This window comes from Sciurus vulgaris (assembly GCF_902686455.1).
Source record: "Sciurus vulgaris genome assembly, chromosome: 2".
In the NCBI taxonomy this organism is placed as follows: Eukaryota; Metazoa; Chordata; class Mammalia; order Rodentia; family Sciuridae; genus Sciurus; species Sciurus vulgaris.
This window is the reverse complement of record NC_136462.1, coordinates 184,473,922-184,497,730: the sequence shown is the minus strand read 5'-3', so window position 1 is coordinate 184,497,730 and position 23,809 is coordinate 184,473,922. Positions and strand designations below refer to the sequence as shown.

Sequence of the window (23,809 nt, the reverse complement as noted above, 5' to 3'; positions counted from 1 at the left end):
TATTGAGAAATTTATTGCCCCTTACTTCACATAAGAAACCTGCTTCGATTTATTGGTCCAGTATTTCTCAAACTTGACACAGAACTTTATGTAATCCTATTAATAGTGCTATAGAACACTGAATTAAAATTTCAAATGGTATTCAAGGGCTGGGGTTGTGGCTCAGTGGTAGAGTGCTTGCCTAGCATGTGTGAGGCACAGGGTTTGATTCTCAGCACAGCATATAAATGAATGAATAAAATAAACGTCCAACAACAACAAAAAGTATATGTGTGTGTGTGTGTGTGTGTGTGTGTGTGTGTGTGTGTGTGTGTGTATGCACACAGTAGCACACACCTGTAATCCCAGGAGCTCGGAAGGCTGAAGCAGGCGGATCGAAAGTTCAAAGCCAGCCTTAGCAACTTAGCGAGGGCATAAACGACTTAGTGAGACCCTGTCTCAACACAAAAAGGTCGGGATATGGCTCAGTAGTAGATGCCCCTGGATTCAATCCCTGGTACAAAAAAAAAAAAAAAAAAAAGGAGGGGGGTGCTTGGTACCTATATTTGTTCCTGAGGCTGTTTCTGCCTTACATTCACAATCCCATTAACTGCCATTGTTCAGTGTACACACTCCAGTGTCTCCAATCCTACCAAGTGAGGAAACATAAAAGTCCTGAACTTAGAACCTGGAAATGTGTGTTGATGTTCTTGTGTCATCGTTTACCAGCCGTGTGAACATGCTACTTTAATCTGGGTCTCAGCTTGTCAGAAAATTGAAAACAGCTATCTAACCTATATAACTCTCTACCACATTATCCCAAACAATAGCACACACAAAGTGACCTAAACCTGTAAAATGGTTTCAAATAACCATGTTCATTCGGGGCTCAGCCCAGAGTTGTTTGCAACAGACACAAACCAGTTCCCTAAGTTTGCTTCACAGCCACAGGTCATCACACTAACCCAGCCAATACCCCACCATGGCCAGGCAGCCTGGAACACGCATGGCAACCTGCGGAGTGCTCTCGGCCCAGGTGCCTCAGCATTCTACGTGACAGACGACGCCCTCCCTATCACAGAGCTGCTTGCTGGAGCAGGCCAGAAGGAAGCCACTGCTTAACGCTCTTCCTTTGATTCGTCCATGTGCATTAGACTGGACAAAAACAGGATTCCACAGCCATACCATCCTGATTAGCAGGATGTAGAAACCAGTTACATTGCCTGCTGCTGGACCAGGAATCTGGTATAATTGTCTTGCCACTACCCTGGGATATAAGATTGCTAAACACTGTCAATACACCCATCTGATGAAATTAGGCCCATGGGGCCACTAGGGCTGACATTGGGCATGAATCCAGGAATGCACACAAAGGCCTCCTCTGGCAGAAAAACGAAGACCAAGGTCCTCACTGAGATCGCTCAGGCTTTTTCTTTGAAAACAGAATAGCTCGCACATGTGCAGAGGCCTGCTACTGCTGCCAAGTGTCTCCAAAATCTGAGTAACATCTGTCTCCATCATGCTAAGGGTGGTATGACCCCCTCTAGATCATTTACTTCTTCCCCACCCCAATACTAAAAAAAAAGAAAAAAAAAAATCACTCAGATACCTAGTGGGCGTATTTATATGCAAAAGTTGAAGAGTTAAAGAGAAAAATGCCAGAAGGCAAGAAGAAAAAAAGAAAATTCAAGCAAACAAGTTGTTTATTTAATGCTAAGAACACAGATATTCTACAGAGATAAACAGTTAAACAGTTTTGTTTTTCTAAATAGGATTTTGATCATAAAAACGCTGGTGACTCAGACATCTAAGAACAGTACACAAGTCAAGAAAAAGGTGGAACATTTTATCACTTACTAAATGAACCTCAACATTCTCTTTAAGAGTCATCAATATTAAAATTGTGCAAAATAAATTGTACTCATAGTGTTTGTACCATACAATCGATACCTGGTTTCTACATGACAAAGATAAAATAAAAATCACATAAAGTAATGTACAGAACAGAAATTCAAAGGGGATCAAGGTGGCCAAAAGTCGGGGGAAAGAGAGGCAGTCGGGGCGTGTGCTGATCTTCAAGCAGGAAGCTCTGGGGCTGCCCAGCTGGCTGCCACCAGGAGTCATCACTGAAGTCACCGATAAGGATGAAGAGCCAAATCTCTAACAGCAACCAAGTTCACCGATGCTCTCGTGAAATTTCCAGGACTGATGCTAAGGTAGTTCTCGGAAAAGACTGTTCTCCTTGACAGCATGGCCAGCATGTGGGTGAGCCGGGACCTGACGCCTGCGAAGTGGAACTGCCGCTCTTTGTTCAAGTTTCTAAAGGAGTCCCTCAGGCACAGCTCCAGGTGGGGGGTGCCCAGGTACTTGGGGTGTCCAGCGCTGTGGGAGTCGGTGGCTCTGAGGGAAGCGTGGGAGCCGATGGAGCTGGCCACCGAGCCTTGGGAAGACATGGAGGAGGAAGACTTCAAACTGGAAGACCTCGACACAGACATTTTTGATACTGGGGACCCCTCTTTAGACTGGGTTCCCTGAGAAAAGAGCCCGCTCTCATCCACATCAGTCTGTGTGGTGGCCGCCTTGGTCCACACCACCGTCTGGGAGGCCGCTACCCTGGTGGCCACAGTGGTTTGGGTCCCGGCACACACCGTGCTGCTGTCGGTTTGTGTCCCCACCTCGCTCACGCTCACTGTGGGTGTCTCCTCTCCCGGGTCCGTCTGGGTGGCAACACTAACCACCTTTCTGTCCCCCAGAGCATCCCTGAGGCCCAGGAAGCGGTCCTCCTCGCTGATGGTGGAGGACGTGGAGTCCTGGCGCTTGGTCTCTGCCTCGCCCTCCACGGGTGCCCCGGGGCCCAGGTCTGTCTTCTTGGGTGTACTCGAGAGCCTGGCCAGCCGCAGGCGCAGCAGGTTGCCCAGCGTGAGCTCTTTGGACTGTGGTTTTCGGTCAACTAGGTGGTCAAATTTGCCACTGATCCGGAAGTGGGACAGGAGTTTGGGGCTGATGGGCTTTGATTGCGCATACAGGATCCGGAACTCCAGATCAAAGTGTTCAACCACCTGGCCAGACAGAATGACCAAGCTGCTGCTGTTTAGTTTGCCATCTGTCCATGTAAAACTGAAGGATTGAAAACAAATGACAGAAGTGGGTAAGAAAAAGGAATGTCAGTTCACTTATTGTAGACCTGATAAAGCTCAGATATCCTGGCACAGAAGTCACTCCTAAGGTGATAACATACGTACCATTTAGTGTAGATTCAACTAGTCTTAATGTAACTATATAATAGATATATGTGTCAACACAAAAGAAAGAAGGACAACTGTTAACCTACATAATCCTGAGCCTTAGAGTTTTAAAAACTAGAAAGGATTCTAGAACACTTGGGCCAGTACCCTCATTTTAGAAGCGAGGAAACCTGTTAGAAATGACATAGTGGAGAGCTGATGGCAGATTCTAGATTGGGCTCGGCCCTCACAAATCGCCAGTGCCACCTCGCTCCTTGCTACCTCTTCTACTTTCACAAAGGGAGATGATTTGTTAGTTTAAGCACAACGCTAGTACTCCAAACATATTTAGAGCTGATGGTGGCCATGTGTCCCTGCCTGTCCGGTGTCCCTTCCCCTTTCTCTGGAAACAGAGCCCACAGCCACCCCTGTCTCAGAAAGCTCTCAGGCACATGTCCTCTCCAGTCTCAGTGGGGGTGGGTGTTCCAGGCTGGTTGATTGTACAGACCCCTTGCATGCAGGGATTCATCCAGGGTGGGCACCAGTGCCAAATGAGTTTCAGAGATCAATATAAGTGCTGAGAGAAAGGAAGCCAGCTATGAAAGGCCATGGAAATAAGCTGGGATCTTTGCCTTCAAAGGGAGAGCCTGCTGCATGGGAATAGAGATCAGCCAGGGAAAAGCAGAACCAGGAGACAGTGTTCTGATAAGTATCGAGCCCCAGGTCAGGAGGAGCTAAAAGCCTGTCACGTTTCACACCTCCATGTTCTGTGAGCTAAGAAGTTTCATTCTGCATAAAGCAGTTTGAGTTAGTTTCTGACACTTGTAATCACCCCACTGATGGAGAGACTTGTACCAGAAGTAGGATGTTTTAATGAGACCATAAAACATGATTATCAATTCTGCCTCTGGCAACCGAGACCCACAGTTAATGCACATGCTGCTGCGGAGAACTGCCTTCAAGGCCTGAGAAGGGAGGTTTTTTTGAAAACCCTCAATGAGATAATGTAAACAATGTGCCTACCCAACACCAGGATGGCAGCATGTCCTAACAAATGGTGCTGTCATCGTCATCGGTGATAGCATATTTCACTGGAAGAGGAGGGCAGTTTTTATATTTTGAGATTTTACAACAGCCAAAAAACCACTTGGAGCTAAGTTTCATTAGTATGGAGAAATTCTTCTTTGGGGGGAGAAACTAGTTTCCTTCTGGTATTCAGAAGATCTTACAAACGGAAGTCTCCAGAAAGAATTCCAATTCTGTTCTGAGCCATGATAGTGCCGTTTGAAAGTAAAGTGTCAAGAGCTTCTTTATCTTACTGCCTCGTTTGCCAGATTCAGGGTCCACACCTATTCATCACTCAGTGATGCACATGTTTTCAAGTGGGTTTTTCTTTTCTTTTTTTTTTTTTTTTTTTGCGGTACTGGGGATCGAACTCAAGGCCTTGTGCTTGGGAGGCAAGCACTCTACCAGCTGAGCTACCCCCAGCCCGGCTTTTTCTTTTCTAAACTCTACAGACACACGTCTTGCACATCATCGGACCACTAATGTCGAGGGAGCAAAACGTGCACCATAAGCCACATGAGTAAAGATGGCACAACTTCCTGAGATAGTGTTAGTCACTTGTTATCTCCGTCCTTCGTTCAACACCCAGCTCACACCTGAAGACGCCATTGTCAAAGCCAGACTTCAAAGGTGGATGACTTCAAAGGTAGGTTGGAAACTTGACCAGTATTTTCTAGACTAAAGCACTCACAAGGCTTGAGGTGAAAGGAAGGGGTTCAATTCAAAGGGGACAGCTCAGGTCTGCCTTCAACACTGATGCCAACGCCTGCAATTGCCTTCCTTCCAGTGAGCAGAGCAAGCATGGTCCAAATCCCCAAGAAACTGAGATTTGAGGCTGCACGTGTCACTGATAACGCCAGTTGGTCCCCACAGGCCTAGGCCAAGACTTCAACTTAGAGACTAGTCTCCAGGCTAGTTTAAGTTTTGCAGGACACCGGGGAAGTGACCCCATCTCACCTACCTCCAACAGGAAGAGGCTTTGATCAAGCACTCACACACGCAGGCGTGTGCAGGTGGGGATGTGTAGCTGCAAAGGCTCTCGCTGAGAGGAACAATGTCATACCTCTGTGTGAGGAGTGTGGATTAACAAGTGAGGCACCTGTCAGAAACGTACCTGTAAGAGCCTGTCACCACTCGAATGCCATCAATCAGTGTAAACTTTTCATGAACCTTCCCGACAATTTTAGTTCCTGACCTTGCATAGTAGATGTTTCCCGTGATAGTCCGCACAGTCATCAGCTGTTGGGAAGGGAGTAGAAGAAACAAACAAAAACAAAAACAAAAACAAAAAAAAAATCAACGAACACTTCAGTGACAGTCATCCAGTAAGCAAATGAGTAGGACCAGAGGGCTCAGTTTACTATTCACAAATGCATGGGCTGGCAGTGCGTGGCTTAGGGTCACTACCACTCCCTAACACCACACACGGTGCATGAGCCCGATGTCACTCAAGTAACGATCCTTCTACATTTAGTCTGTCTTTGCATATGTCCTTTTCTTGTATTTACTTTTTCTTCTTTTTGGTGCCAGGGATTGAACCCAGAAGTGCTTGCCACCGTGCCGCATCCCCGGCCCTGTTTTGCATTTTATTTAGAGACACTAAAGCAACTCACTGAGTTGCTTAGGGCCTCACTAAGTTGCTGGGACTGACTTTGAAATCACAATCCTCCTGCCTCAGTCTTAAAGTCACTGGGATTATAGGCTTGTGCCAACGTGCCCAGGTTATATTTACTTTTGAGACCCTTAGTTCATGTGTGTATGTGCTGTGAAAGAAGGTTCACCTTTTTGGGACACTAAATAACAGAATTCAAGAAATGATTTTTTTCTCCCAGTACTGGGGATTGAACCCAGGGGTACTATATCCTCAGCTCCCCAGCCCTTTTTATTTTTTATTTTAAGACAAAACTAAATTGCCCAAAGCTGTTCTTGAATTTATGATTCTCCTGCCTCCACCTCCTGAGTTGCTGGGATTACAGGCATGTGCCACCACACACAATCCAAGAAATGATTTTGAAACAAAATGTGGGGAATAAAATCACGAAAGAAAACATGCCAATGATAGATAACATTTTGACAAGGGCAAGAGAAGCTAAGATGATACTTCTTCTAATCCTTTGTTTAATGACATCACTATGGAACAGCCTATTTCTCTTTCCCCCATATAGTAAGGGGTTTGAAGATAAGAACAGAGGACAGGCCTTCTGACACAGGACTACTGCAGCAGAAACACTCACATCACGTGGGGCTCAATTGGCAAGGTCCATCTCCTACCAGTGCATGCTTAATGAAAAGGCGTGCTGGTGGTACACCACATAACATGCATGCAGATCTCTATTCCCGTAAACGACACTTGAAACACACATACAACGGTATGCAAAATAAAACAATCTGTATTCCCCTTTTCTGATACTGGGGATTGAATCTGGGGACACCATCCCACTGTTACACCCCCAGTTCTTTAAAAAAAAAAAACAAAAAACAGTTTTTGTGACAGACTGGCCTTCAACTTGCCATCCTCCTGCCTCAGCCTCCCAAGTTGCTGCAATCTGCATTCTTTAGAGCAGACCAGAAGCTACATGTTAGAAATCTTACACATTCAAATTAAATGTTTAAGATTGTTGTTTCACTTTCCATCCATTCCACAAACAGACAGAACCCCTACTATGCGCCTAGCCCTGAAACACTAGAGATACTAGGCATGCTTCTTGCCCTCAAGGACTCAAATAAGAGGGAGAAAACCAACTGAATGATTAAAAGTCTGTGGTGAGACTTGCACGAAACAGAGGAAGGAAAACCTATGTCTACCCAAAACTTCTATGTGAATATTTACAGCAATTTACTCATAAAAGTCAAACATAGAAATCATCCAAAAGTCCTTTGATGGGTGAATGCTACTGAGTGACAACGGCCAATCTCAAAAGGTCACATTCTGCATGATTTTATTTACATAATGGACTGGAGGACAAAACGATCAGGATGGAGAATGAATTAGTGGGTGTCAGGAATTGAAGCGGGAGTGGTGGGGCGCAAGGAGAGCAGGTGAGTGACCGTGAAGGGGCAGTACAAGGGAGAGTTCTGCAGGATGGAATCATTCCATGTCTTGATGGGCATAAGAGAGAAAATGGCAAGAATCGCACCAATGTCCATTTCCAGGTTCCAAAAATTGAACTATAAATCACGAAAGAAATCCCCACTGGGAAAACTAGCTGAAGGACACGTGGAACTTCTCTCTGTTTTCAGTACAACTCTATGAATCCATTTTTTCATAATGAGAAGTGAAAAACAAAAGATAAAACCAACAAAACACTATGGCTAGATATGCTATTGCTTCTGTGGTGTTCTTATCAGAATGTTAGGAACCGAGTCATGAGCAAACAGGACAAACCCAGACTCCACAGACAGCGGGCCATCTTCTTCAAAAGCATCAGACCTCGAAAGACAAAAGTGCAGAAACAACTCCAGAGAGGAGCCCGGGATGCTTGATGACTCAAGGCAAGGTGTAGTCCTGGACTGGCCCCTGGGCCAGGAAGAAGGTGTTAGTGGAGCACCTGGTGAGATTCATGAGGTCTGCAGATTAGTTATCAGATCAGGCTTATTTCCTGATTCTGTTACTTGTGGTGAGGTTTATAAGATGTCAACATTTGGAAAATTTAGGCAGGGTAGTCAGGAATTTCACATATTATTTTTGTAACTTCTTTAAATCTTAGTTCAAGGTGAAGTTTTTCTTAAGAAAACTAGAAAATTTCATAGAAGCACATGCAGAATTGGCTGGAGGGCTTGCTGGAGGAGGTGATGACTCTGGAGCTGTCAACATACATGAATGGCATAAAAATACCACTATTGGTTGATTTAGGTATGGCATTGCCTATCTTTCCCTTTGACACTCATCTGAATGTTGGACAGGACTCTGTGATTGTGGCCAAAGCATTTTTGAACATCTGCACACAAATGTATGACCAAGTTCTTACAGACAAGACAATCCAAAGTTCTAAACCAGCCAGAGCCAGGGCAGGCAGGAGTTGGCCCCGACTCCATAAAGGGAGAATAACCAGGTGGGAAGGGCAAACAGCAAAGATGGTACCTCCCTAGGAATGAGTCGAGACAGCACAAAAACTGGGGAGGCCAGAGATAGAGCCCTCCTCCAACCCTCCTAGAGGATCTGACAGCCATGGAGGCAGCCATCAATAGTGGGCAACTGCATCAGTACGTTTCTCCTGGGCTTCTGCCAATCACTGGGTCAAAGCTGTGCTAGGACGATTCTGTGATTTTCTGCTGCTAACACGCAGCTTTAATTACAGAGAGTCTTGAAATTACACACTGACACCTTCCATTTCGTCTCCTGATGCTGGATGAGCAGCTGTAGACCAAATGCTCAGTTAGATGACAGCACTTTTCCCAGGCCCGACGTGCATTTTCCTCAGGTCCGACTGATCTCACTTTTAAGTTGACAGTCAGAAGGCTGTCCCATTTCATCTGGTCTCTAAGTCCCAATCCTACCTCCATCTTCAATCTGCCTGTGGTACGAGTGACAGGTTAGTAACTACATAATTAGGCCGAATCCTTCAGTTTGTCACCAGAGGAAACAGCCAAGAACTCTATGGGAGACGTTAAATAGCTAAAATTTTGCAAGCCAAATTGCTTGATAATAACAAGGTGTTCAGTTAGTGTCTCCCATGCAGAAACCTGGAGTAACAAAGCTCAAGTTCTGTTTGCTTTGCCGAATGCTTTATTTCCAGTACTCATGACAGCATGTGGCTTGGAGCTGTAGTTGCTCAAGTAGCTGGTGACTAAATTAATCTCTGAAGTTCAAGGTCTATGTTGCTTAGTTTTTTAAAAATGGATTCTGAAATAAATATGTCTATTTCTCTCACCTTTTTCCATCAAAAAGACCAAGCCAGCTAAGTTGTGCAGTCTTACATTTAAATACTTGGGTTATTTTTATGACCATAGAAAAGAACATGAGGTCTGATTTTATAATAATGAGAAATAAGCAGCAGCACGTTGGGGATCACGCACACAGGGCCGGCGGCGGACAGTCGAGCCCCAGGCCCCACTACTCAGGAGCTGCGCACATGGGCTCTCGCTGCCACCATTTCCCAATCTAGAGCATCAGGACACTGCCACTTAGCTGATAAGGCTGCTGAAAGGAGCAAGTCACACAGCATTTGTCAAGAGCACCAAGCGGTGCCCAGGACAGAGCCCAAGCGAACAAGGATGGGTGACGGGATGAAAAGTGGAGCGCCCAGGAGCTACTGTCACACGCAGCAGCATCCAAGGCGGCCTCCAGGCCCTCAGCATGGGGCTGGTCTGCGCTTTGTTAGGAGAGGCCAGAGTTTGAAGCTAGGCGGCCACTTTCTTTTCAACGGCTTAACTGAGATGTAATCCTCACACCATTCAGTTTACTCACCTGCTGTGCACTTCTGTGGTTTCCACGTCCATTCATGGATATACGCAATCGGTACATTTTGGTTAGCACCCCACCCACCCCCCACCTGTCCCCCACCCTGATGCTAATCTGCCTCTGTCTTAATAGATTTCTCCATCATGGTCTTTCACATAAATGGAATCATACAATACGTGGTCTTTTGTGACTGGCTTCCTTCACTTAGCGTTATGTTTTCGGACCCATCCATGTTGTGGCATGTGTCAATACTTGGTTCCTTTGATGGCTGAACAATACTCTACTGTATGAAAAGATAACAAACTGTTTATCCATCTATCAGCTGAGGAACGTTGGCCTGTTTCCAGCCTTTGGCTCTCATGAATAACACTTCTGTAAACATTTATACCCAAGTCTTTGTGTGGACCTGTTTTCATTTCTCTTGGGTGGATACCTAGGAGTGGAATCATGAGGTCATGGGCATTGTTCATTTTCTGTGAGACTCTCAGCAAATGACTTTGCCCACAGTCTCAGTTCCCTCACTTGAAAATGGGGACACTACCACCAACAGCTTTGTAGATCACGGATGCTCTGTCACGATAGTTGATCGTGGCAAAAGTGGAAATAGCATACCACAAACCTTTTCCTGTTCAGGATGAACTTTCAGATCCATGCACATGTCCAAAAAATGGGAGAGCAGAGCCTGGTCCAGAAGGATGTACACAGCCACTCCCCGCTCCCTGCATATTTCCTGCAGGTCTCTGAAGATGTCAATGTCTGTGAAAACATCCATTACCACTGCAATCACCTACAGGGAGGCAGAGGGGAGAGAAGCTGTCAGCGCACAAGGACACCACCTTATGGTGTGCCGCCTGAACCCTGGCCCCCAACTCGGAGCTGCAAAAGCATCCCCCGCCCAGTGCCCTCCTGCCCTCCTTCCTCTACAGATTGGCTCCCCCCACCTGGACTATTTTCCTTCTCCCAAGGCCCCCAGGCCCCCACAGCCTACAAATCTTGACCTGGCCCTGCTCTGCTGCCTTCTAGCCACTCTCCTCACTGGCAAATTTCTCAGCAATGCAGATCAAGCCAGTGCCTCGCCTTCCTATAACCTGCTCCATTCAACTTTTGCTCCTTTACTAAACCTCCATCTTCCAGGCTCCATCTGGACCAGCAAGCTGTCTAGGTTCTGGGCTACCACACTGTCATCCAAGGCATGCTGCTTTCCCCGCCAGGCTGGGTATAGCGTCCTCCAGTTCTGTGATTTGGATTATTGTCTGATTTTGAGTCATGCTCTCTGATATTTAGTTCTACTCTGATTTAGAAAGGCCCACCCCATCCACCACCTGCACATGGCTTAAAATGATTAGAGGAGAAACACAGATTCTCCCACCTTCTGCCTCCCTATGCTGCACCCCATCTTAACCTTTGCTGTCTCCACCAGCCAGGCCTCATCTAACCAAACAGCCTCTCCTTACTGAAAGGTGGCCCTGCTTTCTGAGGTCCAGGAGCACAGTGCAAACCTGCACAAGAACATGGTAACTTCCTCATGATTCTGCCCTTCCGCGCACATCAGTCCCTTTCTTCCCCCCAGCAACAGGCTCCATTTGTGCCTGCTAATTGATTTTCCACACCCAGTATCAGATTACAGTTAAGAGCTGACTCCCAAGCATCCTTGGGCAAATTATAGTTGTTTTGAATGTTTGTTTCCTATGCTAAAAAAACAGGTCTATAGCAAAAACTAAATGAGTCTGCATAACGTGCAAGGTACAAAAGACCCCTTAGCACCTGCTCAAGTGTTCACTTTCCAGTCCAGGGTTGGAGTTGTCCAGACAGTTCCATGGGGAAGGAGCTGCTGGTTCCTATCTTTGCTCATTCATTTAAAAAGAGGCTGCTGAGGCCTCAAAGCCTCTAATCACCCTTTTGTGGGCTTAAAACCATAACCCTCAGCTAACTTCTGGCCAGGTAGTTGGGGTGTCAAAACATCCCAGCTTAGAAGCAAGCCCCTACAAACCAAGTCAGAAGTTAGTATAAACTAAGGAAGCCCAGGCTCAGGACTCTTTTGCAAACGGGAGCTTGTCGGGGCTTCTCCGGCTTCAACAGTAAGTATCATGTCTCTCGGGATCACATCGACCCTTTTTCTGAAGGTTTGTTATCTGTCAGTCTCACACCATCTATAGCAGCAGAGGCTCCTGAATGGGGACAGAATTACCACTGGCCCCAGAGGACTAAAGACAGAACCTGACACTCATTATCCCTTCCCTACTTCTCCCTCCTCTCCCTGCCTGATCTTTATGATGCCCTCGCTGTGAGCTATTATTTTTGGGAAAGGGCATAGCTAAACCCACTGGACATGGGATTTAAAAATAAAAAGTTCTTTCTAGATTGGTGGCAGCTTCAGTTTATATTGCCCAATGGATTTTATATGTTCTATTTTGACAGTTGTATCCATCCCCTTCGTTTGGGTCACATAACACAATAGTTAAAAGGTCAAAAAGTCCGAACGCAGAACTCGGATATGCTACTTGCTAGCTGTGTGACTCTGGGCAAGTTGCTTCATCTCTTCTAGTCTTGGGTCCGCCTCTGGAAGATGTAGCTATTAACAGTACTCATGTTCAAGGGCTGCGTGAAAATTAAGTGAGACAAAAACTGAAATGAACTGTGTTTGATCGCGCAGCCAGTACCTTTTCAGTCTACCGCGGGCTATTCATGTACCAGGCACAAAGACGGTCGTGAAGAATCTGAGAAGATGTGAGATGCAGGGAAGTACAGTGATACATACTTTGAGAAGTCACTAGATCTGGGCAAAACCTTTTTTTTTTTTTGAGAGGGGCCACACATCATCTCCCTTGCAGTGGTGCCTACACCGTAGGCACTCAAATGCTTAGTAGTAAGAGCAGGGAAGGCTTCCTGGAGGAGAGGGCATGGGGCTAAATCACAAATAAGAGGCAGACGTGAGGACATGGGAGAAGTGAGGATATTCTGGCAGGCAGCCACGTGATGACAGAGGAAGAGGTGGAATGATGGATGCGTACCAGCTTGGCTGGAACTCACAGCATGCGTGGAAGAGCCACGGAACGTGACTGGGCAAGACGGATGAATGAGCAAGATGGCAGCAGGCTCTGAATGCCAGCTAAGGAGTCACCATAATCCTCCCTCCCCATGCTGCCCATGTGAGCAACGAGTTTGGAGTGAGACCAACAGGACAAAGAAACTGATGCTGGTGAGGGTCAGAGACCTGGCCCCACCTCCTCCAACACAGGGCCATGCACCTAAGGCCCACACCACTGTGGCCATGTGACACCAGCAAATGTTGAGAACAGCAAACTGAAAGAGGAAATCCCAGTCACAGGTTGTGACAATGGGCCAGGCAAGAAGCAGTGAGGGTTGCAGAGATGGGAGAGGGGTCGGAGGAGGGAGGGGGACACAGGGGCAATAAAAAAGAAACAAGCTTGAAACCGGTTTGGAGGTGGCTCCTTTGTAAAGGAGTTGTGGATACATGGGTGTAAGATGAGAGTAGCGGTGACAAGAACTAAAGAGGCCAACAGACGCCTGCCTCTCTCCTCTCTTACTCTTCTTTCAAACACGTGGTGTGAGCCCACAGGAGCCGGGCACAGCGTTGGTCACTGGGGGTCTAAGTCAAGCCCTGTTTGCGGGAACCCAGGCTGATGAGCAGCAGATGAGCTGGTAATGTGGTGTGATGGGCCAGCAGACCACACGCTGGGGGCTACTGAAACAGGGACCAGAGGAGCACACCCAGCCAGCAGCATTAGGGCTGCAGGAGGCAGGAACCTGGAGCAGGGCCCAGGGCACATGGCCTGCCAAACTGAATTTTGATTCATCGCTTAACAAAACAATTGTACAGACAACACCTTTGTTATTGGGTATCTAATTTGCTATTCTTTCATGTTTTGTTTTGCAGTACTGGAGATTGGACCCAGGGCACTCTACCAGTTAGCTGCATCTCCAGTCCTTTTTATTTTTAGACAAGGTCTTACTGAGTTGCCCAGGTTGGCCTTGGACTTGTAATCCTCCTGCCTTGGCTTCCCAAGTAGCGGGGATTATTGTTCAATTTTAAAGGCTGGACTTTTCTAGTGTTGGGATGGTAGGCTGGTCCCTGATTCCCTCAGGGGTTCAGGGGCCTGATGCAGATTTTCCTTCTCTACTCCCCTCGTGCCCAACATGCCCTCCTTTCTTATTAAAGCAGGATTCATAGAAAACCTCTTCTTGGGAGGGCCAGTCCTCCTGGTGGCTTTCAGCAGGAAGGCTGTCCTTCAAGACCCTTCCCCACCTTCATGAACCCAAGCTCTGCATAACTGAACTAGCCCTGGGGCTTTCCACGGCTCTGAAGACACAGACTTTTCACTGAACCCCATGTTCTAGGGTGGACACATCTGCAAGGTGGAGGTGTTCATGCTGCAGACTGCTAAGACCCAGATGTGCACCCAGACTTGAGGGATGGCGTGGACATCAGTCACTCCACCCTCTTCCTGAGACATAAGGTGAGGATGGCAAAGGAGATACCTCCAGAGGATGGGCAGCCCATGGTCAGCAAGTGCCAGTCATCCTGGGCATTGCCTTCTCTCAGCCTGAGCTGCACACGGGGTCTGCCCACTGACTCAGAGCTACAGAGCTGGGCAAGTGGTGAGTTTTGAGTCTACTCCAGGATCAGCACCCATCTGCATCCAAGATGACTCCTGCAGAGGAAACGCCCAGCTGCTTAGAAGCTGGGGTGACTGGGCTGCTGCCTGAGCCCCACACCATACCTGAGCTTCTCTGGCCACAGAGGGAGCACCCACACCTGTGTCAAACCCCATGTCTTCATCCCAGGCAACAAACCCTCTCAGGTCCTCGCAGAACCCCTCTTGGTATCCTCAGCTGTCCCTGCTGATTTGCACTAAAGGACACAGGGACCCACATGTTTGAAGAGCAGAGATCACTCTTTGATGCTCCATCTTTGACGGAGCAGGGAGGCAGGGGTCGGGCCAGAGCCTGGTTACATTACTTGTCATGCAGAACTGGAACCTTTCCCACTTGCCTTCTTGCACAAAAGCATAAACAAAACATCTAGAGATTTCAAAACCCCACTATTACACCCAGTTTATAGATGAGGAAACTAAAGCTTTGGAGAGGCTAGGTAACTTGTTCAGAGTGACACACAAATAAGCAAGTGTAGGAACTGGAATTTCAACCCAGATCTGTGTGACTGCAGAGTCATCTATAAGAAAAGTGTTAGACGACATATCATTCCAGACAAGTCTATGGTCCTGTCTTCAAATGACTGAGAGAATGAACCCTGAAAGGATCAGGAAAGCACACCATAAAGTGCACAGGCTCAAGCCCACCACGGAGGACAATTTGTAATAACACGAAATAATCAACAGACGTCAAGGCACTTGGAACTCCCTGGCACACCGGGCCCCTTCCCTCTGCAGCAGTGTTGCTGACCAGGAAACCCGAGGAAGCACAGCTGTCCTGTAGTCAGATCTGGGCTTGCATCCTGGCTCCCTGTCTTGAGGACCAGGTATGCTACCGCACACTAAGCTATACTGACTTCTGTAACACACCAATAACACTACCTACCCTGTTCACGCCGCGATTCTATCAGTGAGACTCCACTGGCAGTTTCCAGCCTACAGAAAGCTCTCAAATGGCAGCTACTTGCTCAGATTCTTAGTCTGATTCTGCCACCATCCCTGGAAAGTCATTCTACCTGAGACTAGTGTCTTCAAAACAAGGCCTCTGCCATCTCTGGAGAGCCCGTGAATCATGCCCCCTCCTTGGGCTGGTGGGGGCTCTGACCAGGCTCCTGTGCAGCCTCCAGTGGCCACTCGAGGCCACTCATTCAAGTTCTCATTCCAGCTCTGCTACATGAAGCAGGAAGTACCTGTCAATCACCCCTTCCCCCTGCTCCTCAGTTTCCCTCCCTTCCCACTCAGAGTCATAGATTAAGGTCAGGTGTGCGGTGTGCGGGGAATTCAACCAAAGGTGTGCACACATTCAAAGGTGCCTTAGCATGGGCAGCGGCCATCAGCAGCCCGGCCACTAAGCCCCTGGCACTGACCCCATGGCTCCATCAGTCCCCTTCCTGCCACCTATTCTCCTAGAGGCTTGGTGCCTTAAAGAGCCAAAGGTACATTTTCTCTCCATTTGTTACATGTTTTAATGGAACTGAAATTATCTTGTGGGGATTTCCTCAAAAATCTTTAAATAATTGCCTTGATATCATCTTCAAGGTTTAAAAATAAGAAAGAATGGAAATTTCCACAGCAAAACCTAAAGTTGTTGATGGATGTCATTTTCCCTAGTTTCATAGGCAGTTAGTGTAAAATGAACAATTTAAGTATCAGATTACAGTGTGACAGGGCCCACGTGGCTGGATGCGTCTCGGGCAGGCAGCGGCTGGCAGGAGCCAAGCTTTCACTGCCCTCTGAAGGGCTGACCACATGCAGCTGCATTTCCCAGTGCGGGTGGGCTGGGCTTTTCAAAGGAGGGAAAAGCATTAAGACAGCTATTTTGGGGTGGGGGACATGAGGGTGGAGGGGGCTCATCATTTGTAGTCTTTATAATGGTATATAAATTCAAAATCCAATCTTCAAAACAAGGTACCTCCAGGGACCCCTTGATTCCATCCTTCACCCTTCCCTCCTGCTTCTCCTTTCCTCCCTGCCTTTCCCATTCAAATAACAAATCACAATCTCTCGCCTTTGGCTTAGTCTTCCATTATTTAATGTAAACAAGTGTATGTAGATATACATAGGTATTGTAAATATACGTGTGTATAAATGTAAGTGTTCACATCTTCCACAGATAAAAGGAGTATATGACACATATCATTCGAGATTAGTGCAGGCCAAAAGAACCTCCTGTGTGTTTCCTTTTTAAAAATTATCTTCTTTTTTTTTTTTTAATTTCCAGAAGAACCTTCTGAGATGAGGAACTGAATTTTTTATTTTAATTGATATAAACATAAGTGGCCACGTGTGGCTAATGCTCCTGCCCTAGACACTTCAAATGACAACACAGAGCTGGTCCTCACTCCTTAGAGCTGCGGGGTACTCCACTGCATGGACGCAGTAATATGTTCACCTGTCGTCTACGACGGACATGTGAGCTCTCTCCAGGCTCTTGTTACTAGAATTAGTGCTGAGACAAGTAGCCTACCGCGTATGTCTGTTTTTGCCATTTGATCTTTGGGTTAGCTACATAGAAATAGAATTATTAGGTTACTGCATGAATACAACTGAAATTTTGCTGATGTTGCCAAAGTCCCATCTAGAGGTTATATCATCTGCAGCAAGATTTTAAAAAATTCTTTGTTGGTGAAGTTCATTGGGAAAGTGCTTGCTTAAGATGCACAAGGTCTTGGGTTTGATCCCCAGCATCCCCCCTCCCCAAAATTTGTTTTTAGAAGCTGGTATAACCCGCTACATTTTGTTCTTTCGGCTTTTGTTTCGTGTGCAAGAGCAGACTCCATATCTGTAAAGGAGTCAGAGGCTAATCCTGCATCTTCCTGATGAAGGCCTGAGGCTAAGGAGATGGAGTGGCAGCTGGAAAAGGGCGGCTGCCAGGAGCAGTGGAGGGAGAGGAGTCATGGCTGAGGGGTCAGAGTTCCTGTGTAGAGTGATGAGAGGACGTGGATGTCCAACACTGGGAAGGTACTTCATCCCACTGAACCCTGCACTTAAAAACTGTTAACACAGTACATTCTGTTGTGTATATTTTATAATTTGAAAAAATAAAAAGACTGAAGATTCTAAAATCCTTACCCTAATACATAAGTAAAAGGAAGGGATAAAGGGCAGCCACACTGGGTGCTGGCAGTGACGTCCTATGATAATGCCTTACCAAGGACTTCCAGGCCAGTGGTTCTCACCTAGGAAGACCGGACGATCCCTCCACCCCTCCAACCAGGGGCATTTGGCAACTTTTTAAAAAATTGTAGCAAAATATATAACCTAAATTTGCCGCTTTAATGCCTGTGATTCAGTGGCAGCAGTAAGTACCTTCACAACGTACATCCATCTCCATGGTTTCCAAAACTTTCCTTCCCCACAAACAGAAACTCTGACCACTGAGCACTAACTCCCAATGCTATGACTCCCTGGGGGGAGACAAGCTACTGGCATCTTGTGAGTGGGGCCAGCATCCTACAAACCCCAGAACAATCACCCCTGGGACAAGGAATCATTCGGCCCCAAAGCCAACAGTGGTGAGGTTGAGAAACCTCTGGGTCGATCCAGGCATCTGGAACAGGAACTGACCACACTGCACAGGCGCTACTGCGACGCAGAGTTGAGCAAGACAAGAGCCTTGGTTCAGTACTGCCTCACACACCAGGGGCCTCCGACAGATTCTCTAGCTGCTGTTTCTCCCGCTCTGGCTACGCAAAGATTGTCTCCACTAATGCTCAGGTCATCAAAAGGATGCCCAAGGGTGAGGTCACAGCAAAAGCAGCCTCTTTGGATCAAAAGTGCATAGGGAATGGCAACTGGTAAGGACGGCTGTGAGAAGTGCAGAATCTCCTGGTACCGAGAGCTTGGCCTGTGGATGCCCATTTGGAAGCCAGCAATAGCCAGGCAACCGCGTGAGAAGCTTTTCACCAAATGAGGCCAGGCAGTTCTTCCAGACAGCCAAGCACCGATTCCCATGGCGACCAAGGACTGAGAGATCCATCAACAGACACGGTAATACAGGGGTAGAGGCTATAGCAAATACGTAAGGAAAAAAATCCCACGTTAGTTCAAAACCAACCTAACCTAAAAAATCCCTTAGAAGACAAACATGGGTTCCCAACAGGGCCAGTGTAGTATTTCCTCCAACTCTGATGAAGTTCAAGTGAGCAACAGGTAAGTGGCAGCTTGGATTCAAGACATACTACACGTAAACCTGTACTCACTCACTGTGGCAGAATGCCTGTTTTTTTGAAAGGTGCACAGAAACTGAGCCAATGCAAACTCACAGCCCCATCCCACCTATCCACGGATAAATACTAGTTGAGTGGAAGGGCAGACAGAACTATGTGACCACTTAGTTTTCCTGTCTTTTCCGTCTCCTTCCAAAGTATGAGGCTCAAAGAATAAGGGCACATATGACAGATCCACAGTATTCACTGAGCACCTGTTATGTGCCAGACACCCTGGGTGATTCTGTGCGGTCAGTGAGCTGCTCCACACAACCTATCCCATCCATTCAGGCTGTGATGTCAGGATTGGGTCCTGCCCTTTTCCAAGTGGCCCTGGCTCCCTTTGCCCATACCCTGATCATGGAGCATCGCACCCAGATTCTTTCCAGAGCCACACCTAAGGATGCAAGTTGGTACTAAGACCTCCTCAGTGAGGGTAAATAAAGCTGCACAGGGCAAACACTGAGTCTGAACTTGCTCCATTGCAGCCTGGTCCCAACCCTTGGGGTCATTACGTGGGAATACATGTGGAATTCAAAGTTTCTTCATTTGCCCACTAGAAGATTCCCACATTCTCTCCTCTGCCTCAGGCACTAAAAATATCTATCTGGTTGTACCTTCCCCAGGACAGGCAAAATGCCTGCTAATTTACAAAACTTAAACCCTGGGGACCTAAATTCTGGTGTCACAACTATCTTTCCCACTTGATGGGCCGAGGAAGTTCTTTGCTAGTTTCATTTCTCTCCTCTTAAAATTGGCCACCCAGTCTTCTCTTTAAAAGGGCAGCCCTAGCACCATCATCTTTCCCTGCTTATAGAACTTGCAACATGGAAATTAAAAGTCCCAGTCTTTAAGAAACTGTTCCAAACACTCAGCCTGTTGAAAACTGCCAAGGCATTGATCCCTCCTCCTGGCAGGAAATACGCATAGAGCCGGAGTAAAGAGTGTCAGCCCTGGAGCCAGGCAGGCTTGGACTTAAGTCCCGCTGTCTCACACTATGTGATTTGGAGTGAGCTATTTAACCTCTCTGTGCCTGGTCTCTTAACTGTGGTCTTTCCCCAAGGATGGAAGGGTTAAATGAGATAATCCAGGTAAAGGACTTAGCATGGAAATAGACCCATTGAAAGCACTCAATCATATCATCATCAAGTACATTTGCCCTCGGAATACAGATGCAGACATCTGAAAACAGCCTGGGACTCGCACCTCTGTGCATGCACCTTGACTGTATTCTGTGACACAGACCCTCTGATGTATACAACACAGCTTTACAGGGAGGCAGCACTTGAGGGTCACCACAGTGACTTCTATTACCTTTCCACCCAAAAGCCTCTGTCCACTTGAGGACGAACTCCTTGTGGACAGAGACTTCTCCTCTGCACACAGGGCACAAGCAGGGCACAGTGGCTGACAGAGGTCAACTTCCTGCCCCAGGCTGTCCTGTTTCCATCATTCCCTAGCTACATACCTCATGCCAACTTATGCTTTTCTGTCTCAGTTCCATCTTTAAAATGAAGATGGTATTTGCACATACTCTGGGGATTACTGGATTACTTAGAAAAGCACCTGGCAGAGGAAGCAATTTTTATTTATTAACAAGAGAGATGATCTTTGGGACCTCAAATTCTGCATGTCTCAAATCTAAATCCTGTCACCATCCTTTGTCCTCAGCCTTATTCTCCTTCCCGTATTTGGTAGCACCACTGGCTATCCAGGCTAAAATCATCTCAATCCTCCCCAGCTCCCTCGCTTCCAATTCTAACCAAGTTCCATCGATTCTTCCTGTAACTCTTTTCCTGCCCACACCACCTGAGCACAGACCCTCTTCTCTGGCACAGGTCCCTCTGGCCTCCTCCTTATAGCCATGCCAACATCATTCTCAGCCCTCTCAAAACCACCCTTTCATGGTCCGGCCAGAATTACTGCTCAGGACTCCAAACTGACCACAGCCCACCTCCCTCCCTAATGCTCCTTCATTAGGGTGCAGAGCCATCCACAATCTGGCTCCAATCTTCCCCTTCAGCCTCCTAACCCTCAAGTACTTCCTGCTCCAGCTGGGGGGCATTTGGCTGCCCGCAGACATGCCAGGTCCTTTCACACCTTTGGCCAGCCCCCGCCTTCTCCAGCAGGCAAGCCCCCCACCCCATCCTCCTGGACTCTGCTCCAAGGTCACTACCACTCCTGAGACTCTTTCTCAGCTTCTCTGCCATTGCTTGCAGCACATCCTCACCCCTTTCCACCAGCAAACTGTCCATCCTCAAATGCAGGCAAGGATCATGCCTTACCCTGTGACCCCAGCACTGGCAGGGTGATATACAATAGGTACTGAGTAAGTAATTTGGCAGATGGCAGATACTAGGGTGCAGAACAGGGCAGGAGGCTCTATCCAGGAATGTATCATAAAACGCCTGCAGGTCAGGACCTGAGCTCCAGTCTTGATCCCTTCTAAGGGACTGTAAAACTGCATTTAGTTTTCTCTCTGGCCTCTAGCTCCAGTGCCCTGCCACTATCACTAAAATTTGGGGTTGAGCCAAAGACAAAGTCAATCTAAATCTGTCTTTCATGGAGACCCATTCTTTACTTGTCACACATACCAAGTGCTCAAGTTCTTCTCCTGGAGGTGAACTCTGGGAATGCACAGTTGCCCTCAAATTCTGCCTTTTCCAACCGTTTATTCTTACTGAATCCACAATCAAGTGCCCTCAGTTCCCCAAAGCACCACGGGGGTCAGGGGGGAGGGTGAAACCAGTCCAGCTGCAGACCACATTCAGTTCCCCAATGGTAAAGCACTAGCTCCCTGTATCCCTGCCAGTCAAATAAAGAAGAACCAGCATCAGGAACACAGGTTTATTCATGAACTTGGCTTGATGCAGATATTGTCACCCAAAGTCACCCTCAGGCATGAGTTCTACCAAGTCTTTTCATGGTCTGGGGCTTTACCAGTCACTTCCCTGATGCAGCCAGAAGGCCAGGAAGTTGAGCACTGCCAGTCAGCAAGAAAGCAGATCATGGCTCTGGACCAAGGTGCCTGTTGCCACACCCTCCCTTATTCCCAGAACCTTGCTGCCATTTCAGTCTGGCAGGCAGGCAAGACCTCCCACTGCACCCCAATACTAGGCCAGAAACCCACCATGACTAGAGGCAGGTCTAATGCAGAGGCATCTGCACTTTAAGAGATCACTGCGCCGGGAAAAACCCCTGTTCGTGGAAAAGCAAACCCCCTGCCTCACTCATGGAAAAGATAACCTTCCATGGAAGGTTCTACTCATGGAAGATAACCTTCCCTTCCTCACAGGCCGGAGACAAAGGGGTAGGGCTCTGTGCGGCTCCTGCGTGCATCCTCTTTCTACTACAACATAAGACATAGTAATTAGGAAAATAGTAAGTAATTAGGAAAAATTGATTCCCAATGCCCCATAGTTGTCTCTGGGGCCCATCTTTCAGGAACTTTTTTCTAAGTAAAGCAATTCCTCATTAAGACGTGTCCTAACAAGCTCCTGAAAGTGGGATCCAGTGTTGGCCGACGGCCAGGAAAATTAACAATCCGGTTTGGTTTTAACTGATGAGGAACGGTCCCTCCTCCAGGGATATGAATTTGGGGAGTTGGAACTGCAGCACAAGTCACACCCTTGAGGACCAAAGATCCTCTCACTCTCTGCTGCCACGAAGAGCTGCCAGGGGGACCAGGGCCGAGGAAGACTTGCAGAGTGGGTTCAGTCAAGGACCCCGAGACCATCAGCGTAGGGCACAGAAGAAGGGGAGTAGTGGGTCCGGTTCGCGCTCCCAGCAGCCCTCAATTTCCCACTCCTGAGGAGGGGACTCGGCACCGAGGTGACCCCGGGGGCCGGCTCACCTCTCGCGCCGAGCGGAGTTGCTGGCGCAGCGCGTCCTTGCAGCCATAGGGGCCGCGGGCGTCAGCGCCGCGGGGCTGGAAGTGCGCCTCGACGCGCGTGGAGCCCCGGTAGGCGCCCTGGTAGAAGGCGGGCCAGCCGAGCTCCAGCAGCGGCGGCTCCAAGTCCGACTCCTCCGGGAAGTAGGTGCCGGACGAGCAGTCATGAGACGAACCGAACGAGTCCTCGGCCGCCGCGGCCGCGCCCTCCTCGCCGGGTCGCTCCGCCGCGCGCAGGATTGCGCGCACCTCGTCGGGGTTCAGGAAGCGGCCCAGGCGCTCGCGCCGCAGGAAAGCCGCGAAGGCGTCGGGGCCGCCCGCCACCAGCTCCTCCAGCGCCAGGCGCCGCGCCTCGCTGAAGAGCTCAGCGGGGTTGGGCGGCCCGCACGGCGACAGGCAGGCGGCGGGCAGCTCGTCCAGGAGGTCAGGACGCAGGGCCATGGTGGTGGCGAGACCCGACCACGCTCGGGCTAGGAGGAGGTGCGGGCCCACTTTATAAGCATCTTTGAATCAAACGGGCCCGCGCCATTGGCCGCCCCGCCCCGCCCCGGGCGTCCCATTGGCTGTCATCTCCCAACGGCGGGGAGGGGCGGGGCTACGCCTGCCTGTTGCTATTGGCTGCCCAGCGGCACGCCCCAGCCGCACCCTTCAGACTGCGCTGACCGGCTAGCCGCGACGCCCAGCTCGGGCTTTCACTGCAGAATTGCTGAGCGGAATTTAAATTTAGCTACTCTGGCCTGTGGCGCTTTAGGGATTCCAGCTCCGGCCCTTCTGGAAACCGAACTCTACGCGATCTGCTAGAGGGAACCTCTGAGCCTGAGGGGCTGTGCAGCCAGCTGGGGGCGGTGGCCGAGTCAGCGAATCTCCGAGACCCCCAAAGTCCTGACCGTTCCCAGAGCGCCCCCTGCCGACCGCCCCATAAGCTCTATAAGACCTGGGACTGCCAAGTCTACCCAGGGAGGACAGGTTGATGCTTGCTTCTGGTCACTGTGACCGCACTCGCACTGTTCCTGGGCTCTCGGAGCTTGGGTGCGGTCAGCTATTGCCATCTTTATCCCCTGCATCTAATCATCCATTCATTCGTTCAAAAAATACTGGACTATCATGAAAGCCACTCCTTCAATTACACACTTCTCTTTCTTTTCTCTCACTTTGTAGTTTTTGCTCAGCAAAACTCTAATCCTGTTTAAACCCCATTTTCCACCTACTTTTCACCTACACCCAAGCAGCCATATAGGGCTGGCGAAAGATAATGCAACCTTGCCATTGACTGTTGTGCTCCAAATGCATGATCTTAAGTGTGTTCTTAAGATTGCCTGCCAGCTTACATTGCACATTCACTCTACCTTTTCCTCTCTCCTTATTCTCAG

The 23,809-nt window shown here is 48.3% G+C and overlaps 1 protein-coding gene across 1 annotated transcript; it reads right to left on the bottom strand.

The window, feature by feature from the left end:
* Positions 1 to 1,664: 1,664 nt before the first annotated feature.
* Positions 1,665 to 22,922, bottom strand: FAM83D (family with sequence similarity 83 member D). The gene is made up of 4 exons (XM_079129200.1): positions 22,404 to 22,922; positions 10,289 to 10,456; positions 5,383 to 5,507; positions 1,665 to 3,096 (listed from the first exon to the last, which is right to left on the bottom strand). Exons 1-4 carry the CDS (start codon positions 22,878 to 22,880, stop codon positions 2,112 to 2,114), a joined length of 1,755 nt encoding a protein of 584 aa, XP_078985326.1. The 5' UTR covers positions 22,881 to 22,922; the 3' UTR covers positions 1,665 to 2,111.
* Positions 22,923 to 23,809: the final 887 nt, after the last annotated feature.

Excerpts from the sequence above, each read along its gene's own strand:
- FAM83D (XM_079129200.1), bottom strand. The coding sequence starts at position 22,880 with ATGGCCCTGCGTCCTGACCTCCTGGACGAGCTGCCCGCCGCCTGCCTG. Across the intron at positions 5,508-10,288 it reads TTCATCCTGAACAGGAAAAG|CTGATGACTGTGCGGACTAT; the intron begins GTTTGTGGTATG and ends CCTTCCCAACAG. Across the intron at positions 3,097-5,382 it reads GTGGTGACAGGCTCTTACAG|TTTTACATGGACAGATGGCA; the intron begins GTACGTTTCTGA and ends TCAATCCTTCAG.